Source organism: Protobothrops mucrosquamatus, unplaced genomic scaffold (genome assembly GCF_001527695.2).
Source record: "Protobothrops mucrosquamatus isolate PMUCROS unplaced genomic scaffold, P.Mucros_1.0 scaffold_4, whole genome shotgun sequence".
Lineage (NCBI taxonomy): Eukaryota > Metazoa > Chordata > Lepidosauria > Squamata > Viperidae > Protobothrops > Protobothrops mucrosquamatus.
This window is the reverse complement of record NW_015386080.1, coordinates 799582-806811: the sequence shown is the minus strand read 5'-3', so window position 1 is coordinate 806811 and position 7230 is coordinate 799582. Positions and strand designations below refer to the sequence as shown.

Sequence of the window (7230 nt, the reverse complement as noted above, 5' to 3'; positions counted from 1 at the left end):
TGCTTGCTATGGAATTCTGGGAGTTGAAGTCCACATGCCTTAAAATTGTCAAGTTTGAGAAACACTGCTCTAAAGTCATCTCACTGGTTGGTTCATACATCACACAGATAGACAAACTAGACCAGTGAGACCAGAGTTTCTCAATCTTGGCAAGATGAATGGACTTCAATTTCCAGAATTCCCTAGCCAGCATGCGAGTTGAAGTCCGCATATCACAAAGTTGCCAAGGTTGAGAAACACTGAAGCAGACAACCGCAGCTCAGCCACGCATGCTATGACTCAGGAATGACTTACACCAGGGGTAGCCAAGGTGGCCTAACCCTGACTTACGCCAATTCCAGGTCACAAGCATGGAGCTCGCGGCTCTCTGTCTAGACGTGCTGAACTACAGCTGCAGCCTTGGGAGATTCTCAGGGTCTCCGTCTAGTCCAGTGTTTCTCAACCTTGACAATTTTAAGGCATGTGGACTTCAACTCCCAGAATTCCACAGCCAGCATGGCTGGCTGTGGAATTCTGGGAGTTGAAGTCCACATGCCTTAAAATTGTCAAGGTTGAGAAACACTGGACTCTAGTCTCCTGGAAGTTAAAACAAACCTAAACGGTTAACCTGAAGGGTAACTCAACTACCATCCTACTTTAGAAGGGAAAAAAGAAGCGACGCTGAGGCAGCCGAGCATCCCTCCCTCCCGAAGATCCGCCGGGGCACCCCGCCTCTCCCCAGCTCTGCCAAGGCCATCTTCCCACGAACGAGACGAACCTCTGCGGGCTAGAACGGCAAACCGGAAGCCTCAGTCTTTCTCCTGAATGGGAAGACGCCGTTTTTCCCCCTTCTAGAGTCGGCTTACAGTACGTACGGCTTACGGCTGGGGGGAAGAGAAGCGGTCGGAAGCGGTGGGTGCGCGCGCAGCCTCGGTCGCGGCTCGGTGCGGCGCCTGCCCCACCCACCCACTCCACCCCCCCCCTCTCTCTCCGCATCTCTCCGACCCTGATCCGGAGCAACCTGGTCCTCTTTAAGTGCCAAACCGGCGCCCCCCGCTTTTCTCTTTTAAAGTCCCGCCTCCCTTTTTTTGTCCTCCCGGGCCCCTCGGAGCCCTGGCATCCCTCCCGCTTCCTTTGCCTACCTCCCGTCGCCTCTGCCGCCTGCTTTATCCCGCGCCTGCCGCGAATGGATTTGCCCGCCAGCCGGTGCAAAAAAGTCAAGCTGAGCAACAAAGTGCAGAGCTGGGTAGGTTCGACCGGGCTGGGTGGTGGTGGTGGTGGTGGTGCCGGGGCACAGCTGGGGAAGCGGGCTGACAGTGCCGCGAGAGGCAGAGGCACCGGGGGCACGGGAGCGCTCCGCTGTCCCAAAGCCAGCCGTTGAACGGGGAATGCATCACCCCGGGGAAGCGGCGTTTTCCGATGGGCCGAATGGGCAGGCTTGGAAGGGGGAACAGCGGCGTCTGCGTGGAGGTGGAACCATCCGGCCTGCAAAGGCTCGACCGCTTAGGAAGAACAGTTGCACCCATTGAGCATCTGCCTGTTCCTTCGTTCATTTATTTGCGCTTTCCAGAAGGGGAATAAACAAAAGAGGAAGGGAGGGATCATCTCACTTCCCATGCTTAACGGGTCTCGCATGGCTTTGGGATGAAGGGTCCGTTTTCAGGATTGAGGGAGGATCGCGTTTGCTCCCTTTCAAATGCGGAGTGGCAAAAATAAATAAATAAATAAATGGCAGTGCTGAGAAATAACAAGAAAATGCCGAATCGACATTCTTCAGTATCACTTTATTTTAGTTGAGGCGGAAGGGGGTGGAGGCTGAAAATCTCTGGTATACAATGTGGCTATTCATAAATCTTGGGCGACTGGGAGACTGAGAGAGACTCTTTGTGGAGCGGTTCTTTGAATGAAAGCACTCACTCATTCGAGGCAGGTTTGAACAAACGTGGGATTTCAGCCGTGGAGCTCTGATAGGTGAAATTTATGCTACTGGCCAAAGGTTAGAAAATCGGCAGACTCTTGTCACTGAAAAAAGTAAGGCCTTTCCTGACACAAAATAGTGGCACTGATGGAGTATATTCGGTTTTTCTCCAATTTGGAGTTCTTTGGGTGGGGTGAACTACAAGTCCTATGCTGCCTTGGGATGGCCAATGTTATAGTGAGTATACTATCTTGGGGAAAACTATCTCACAGCTATCCAAAAATAAATGTGTCCTAGAATCAGAGATAACCTGAGTGACATCTGGGCTGCAGAAATCCCTATAACCACTAGAAGCTATCAAAATGTTATGGGACTCTTTGCTGTTGGTTAGTGGTCATAATGCAGTCCATATAATGCACACATAAATGTGTGTGTTTTCATAGTAGCTGAGAGAATAGAGGATGGAGTAGCTGGGTGATAGAAAAGCCAGATGTCATATTTACTAGAGATAACAGACATGGAACAAAGCAACTCTGTAGGTTGAAACTGTGTAGGAAGGTCTAATTCATACAAGAAGAAGCATGCTATATTTTTCTGACCTAGGAATAATTTATTGGATATGGTTCTCCATTTGCAAACTGAGCCAGAAAATAGACTAGGATCAAATATAGAAGTGACATCTGCCATTGCCTCACTTTAAAGGCTTTCAAGTTGTACCTGAAACCCCACACAGTGAATATAAGATGTTCATCAACATTGGTCGCTAATTTGCATTTATTTTGTAGTTTTAAAATTTGTATTATAGCTTCTGCATCTTTTAAGTTAGTACAGGATAATTCTATGGCTCTTAGAGCTATTCATTTAATTTAGCTATAACCAGACTATATGAACAAGTTAATGGCGTGGTAACTTGTAAAAGTTACCATTTTTGTTGAAAAATCACCATTTATTTCATTCAAGAAAGATAGATCTGATTTGCATTTGGATAGATCACTGAGGAATTTTAAGGGTATAAACATCCCATAATCTAGAAAATATTAAATGTTCTGCAAAAAACCCCCCCTACTTATACATTGTTACTACAAATCTTCTGCATGGATATTGAGCTGGACTAGAACAAATCTTTACATGTTTTTACCCATTATGAGGAGATGCTAGACTATATATTATATAATTAACCTTTTGATTATAAAGCTCTTTCCTTTACAAGCTTACACTGTTAACAAAGTATTTGATTTGCTCTGCATAGCTGATGAACAATTTAAATACAATGGTGGTTAAATGCTTGTGAAACTTTTTGTCCAATTAAATAAATGAGTCAAAACATACTTATTCATATATTTAATAAAAAAAAGATCCTTAATAAATCTATGATGTTTTTTTAACAGAAGCTACATCTAAATGTGAGACAATATAAAAAAGATCACTGAAGCTAGCAAGTTGCTTTTCTTTTCTCATCAGTTGCTGAAGAGTTTTAACTATCTTGAATGTTATTTTTCAGTATTAATGTTTCTTCATAGAAGCACTAATTAGATTGTAATGGAACACAATGCTGGACTAAGCCAAGTTGTTTGACAGCTTGTGTCTTTTTGGCTTGATTCTGAATGAATAGCTAGAGGTCTATAGAATTAAATAACTTTTGAAGAAAATCTATTTTTGGAACAGCTGATTAGTATGCAGTTGATTGCTTGTTCTTGCCGCTGGGTATACCATATAGATATTTTATGAAAGTGAAAATGGGCACTGCTAACAGCGTTCTGGATTCTCTCCATTTTCTGTATGAATAAAATTCTTTGTCTTGAGTTTTATTTTGACTTGAGATTTATTTTGGTCTAGAAAACTGAGGTCTGTAGAACTGCTGATCTACATGCTTTAGAAACTTCATCGTAATAAGTTCTTATGTTCTCTAGTAATTCCAGTGAATCACTTTTTAAAATAATTCTGATGCTTCTGTTTGTAAGAATCTGTATATTAAAATCTCTTTTGGCCAGCTGAAACCAAAATCTATTGCCTTAGTTTGTGTATCTTTACCTTTTTCTTCTTGCATATTATATAAAACAATATTAATTGAGCTTGTCTTACTAGTATTGTACCCTGATTTTTATGAACACATTCAGGAGTGCAGATGGATGGTTTTCTAGATATTTTTGTTTTACAGATAACTTTTGGTTTAATGTTTTGAGTCACAAACTGTATCTGGGAAGGCAAAGGTTCAGTTTTTAATTCAGCCAGGAAACTTTTTGTGTTGCCTCTATGGCAAGTCCTGTGGTTTCAAATGCTGTGTCTAAAGCTGCAAAGTACTCTAACTGATTAGCATCATCTATGTTATAGTTGAGGCCTTCCTGTAGGATCCTGTGTTCTGAGGAGCATAGTGGACAGCTGGATGTTGACAACCCATTTTAGTTCAGTAACCTCATTGGTTCTGAGGTTTAGTTTGAGCAGTTTGTTTTGGAGTTTTGTTTTCCACTACTCTAACATGTTTTAGAGATGTAGTCTTGATGGTGGTTATCAGCATTTTTGTGAGTTCTAGGATCATGGTTTGTTCCAGTTACACCTTAAGGCTAGCTATTGAGATTGCTCCTTGAGGTTATCTATGGTGTGTTTGGTTAACCCTGGTCTTTGGCTTGTCTTAAACCAGTCAGGAATTAGGGCAAACTGTGGGAGATAGTGGAGGACATAGGAATGCTATGATCCATGGGTTCCTGAAAAGCTGGACATGACTTAACTATTGAACAACAACAGTCATAAATCACATGTCAACTCTGTGACAAACCGAATTGAAGCCATTTTCATTTTGTCTTCGTTGCCACATATTTGGTTAGAAGAAGGAGGGTGTGTGTGTAGTTCTCAGTTAGCCAAAACAATTCACATGTATGGGAACCAAGGTCATTGCTGATAACATTTTGGCAGGCTGGAGCAGCTGGGAGGAGTGCTGGCATTTTGTAGCAGTTGGTGAATGTGATTTATGATAGCAATTTGGGGTGGGAGATGAAACTTGCAACTTTGTAACCAAGGGGAGGGGAATTTAGTCTTGGGTTCACCATTGTATGTTGTAGCCAAATAAAAATGTTCTCTAAGGAAGAAATTCTTGCCTTGAAGTTCTTTTAAATGGTCTCATCTATCGGAACCATGACATCACAGACTTTAACTGGGTTATTTCAGGATCCATCTTTCTCTGATTATGGCTATCTGTCTCATTAGATCTGTCAGAAGAGCCATTTTCTGGGTCCCTTCTATGAAGGAGTGCTGTCTAGGAGGGCCTAGGAAGAGACTTTTTGTGTAATGGTACCTGCCCTTTAGAACATCATTCCTCCCAGCTTAGGCCTTAAGGCCTTTCTCAAGGCCTTAAAAGGATGTTTTTGTCAGTAGGGATTCAGATGTGTGGCAGAGTTCAGGCAGTAGTTGTGCTGATTTGACCTGTTGGTTTTATTTCTTACTTTGGCTGTGGATTTCATGAGTGTTTTTGTTTTTACTATTAGCTGCCTAGAGTCATGAGTTGGAGATGGGCAGCTACTGTATATAATAATAATAATGCTATATAATGCATCTAAGGAAAAACAAGGCAAAAGGTTGAATGATTATCACAGTTAAGTTATTCTTATACTCACTTTTATAAAAATATCAGGAAGATCTATTTTCATAGTTCTGACTTCATTCCACTCACTTCCTTCGCACATTTTAGCTCAATGTATGAATCTGACTGTGATAATTTGGTCACCAAACCATAATTAAAATTCTGATTATAACCTGATGTATGCATCTTGGTTCTTGTGGCTTGTAAACTGCGGCTTGTGGCATGGTGGATTTCATGAACTGTGCTGTATTCACCACTAGGATTTTTGAGGTCGTACACTGCATAAACGAAAACATTTGTGTTCTATAGTAGGGTTCATATATTGATTTTTCCAGTTTGCGCTCCTATTTTATAAGCATTAGTGGATGTTTAAGAAGCAGCATCATTTTATCCTTTAAACTTACTTTATTTCAGGGGATGCAGAGAGCTACCAATGTCACCTATCAAGCCCACCATGTTAGCAGAAATAAGAGGGGTCAGGTGGTAGGGACCAGAAGTGGATTTCGGGGATGCACAGTATGGCTAACAGGTACAAAACTGCAGCCTAACAAATGTTTACTTTAGCCTTTTCCGTTTTTCTCTCAACATCAGTAGCAGTTTATACAAGTTAATAATTTAACAAATGTTAGGAGCATAAAATGTCAAATCACTTTCTTCAGTCTGATGTGCCTTTTCTACCTTGCTGTTCTATCTTGCTATTTATATAATACTAATATTTCAGAAATCTTTATGTGTGCTACTTTATTGCCTACTGACCAAATGGAATCACTTCATTGGAAAGAGGACAAAAACATATTATTGCAATTTTGGACATAATGTGTTATATCCATTCCTTTTAAAAATCATATCTTTCCTCTGCATTATTTCCAAGTGATTATGAAATTTCAGAATTAGATAGAGCATATCCTTCAATTTTATATAAATGAAAAGGAAACACTGAGAAATATAAAAAGGAAATTTAGGATCCCCATATGAAGAGTCCTTGTCTTAGGAAAAAAATATTGTATGATGATCATACTTTCATTTTACTTCTCTGCATGAACATGGGAAAATTAAATTTGCTCATTTACACTGGGAAATGAAAATACTGGATATGAAACTTGAGAACTTAATGTTGTCAACCTTATTTGAAACAAATAGAATTGCACTGCTAAGTATTAATCCATGGTGAGGCAGTATAAATAACTTACCTTCTTTATCTAGATAGAAAGTTACATTTTAAAAGGCTTTTGGCTAAGAATGGATCAGAATGTACGTGATTTTAGGTAAAGAAAACAGTAGACCAAGATTGTTGTTCTTTGAGCCCTTTTAATTTGTGGCTTATAATGTATGATACAAGATATATAAACAATATATATTTTGCATAATGTCTTTTATGCACTATACAGATTTTATGTTCCTTTATTTCATTGACATTGTGGCAGCTTTTGGCATAATTATAATAAAGATCATGATTCTATTATACTAATATGGTAGGCTGACCAAATTTTCAGAAGGCATAAATGCCAGTCTTTCCACTTTTTTGAACACTGGAACTTATTATTATTATTATTAATTTATTTATTATTAATTTAATTTATACCCCGCCCTTCTCCTCATGGGACTCAGGGCGGCTAACAGCCTCATAAAAACTACAATACAAATACAATAATTAAAAGCCGAATTAAAAAGAAATATTTAAACAGGCCGATCATTAAAATTGTCCTTAAAAATCCCCTAAAAAACCCCGCTAAAATTCCCTAGGCCAGACCCGCTTGTT

The 7230-nt window shown here is 40.2% G+C and overlaps 1 protein-coding gene across 1 annotated transcript in view; it reads left to right on the top strand.

Annotated features, from left to right (window-relative positions):
- Window positions 1–983: 983 nt before the first annotated feature.
- The window catches only part of PAPSS1 (3'-phosphoadenosine 5'-phosphosulfate synthase 1), a 44144-nt gene continuing 37897 nt past the window's right edge, over window positions 984–7230 (top strand). The window contains exons 1-2 of the mRNA XM_015810280.1: window positions 984–1225; window positions 5886–6000. Coding sequence (XP_015665766.1) covers window positions 1166–1225; window positions 5886–6000 — 175 coding nt within the window. The 5' untranslated portion in view covers window positions 984–1165. The remainder of the gene's footprint in view (window positions 1226–5885; window positions 6001–7230) is intronic.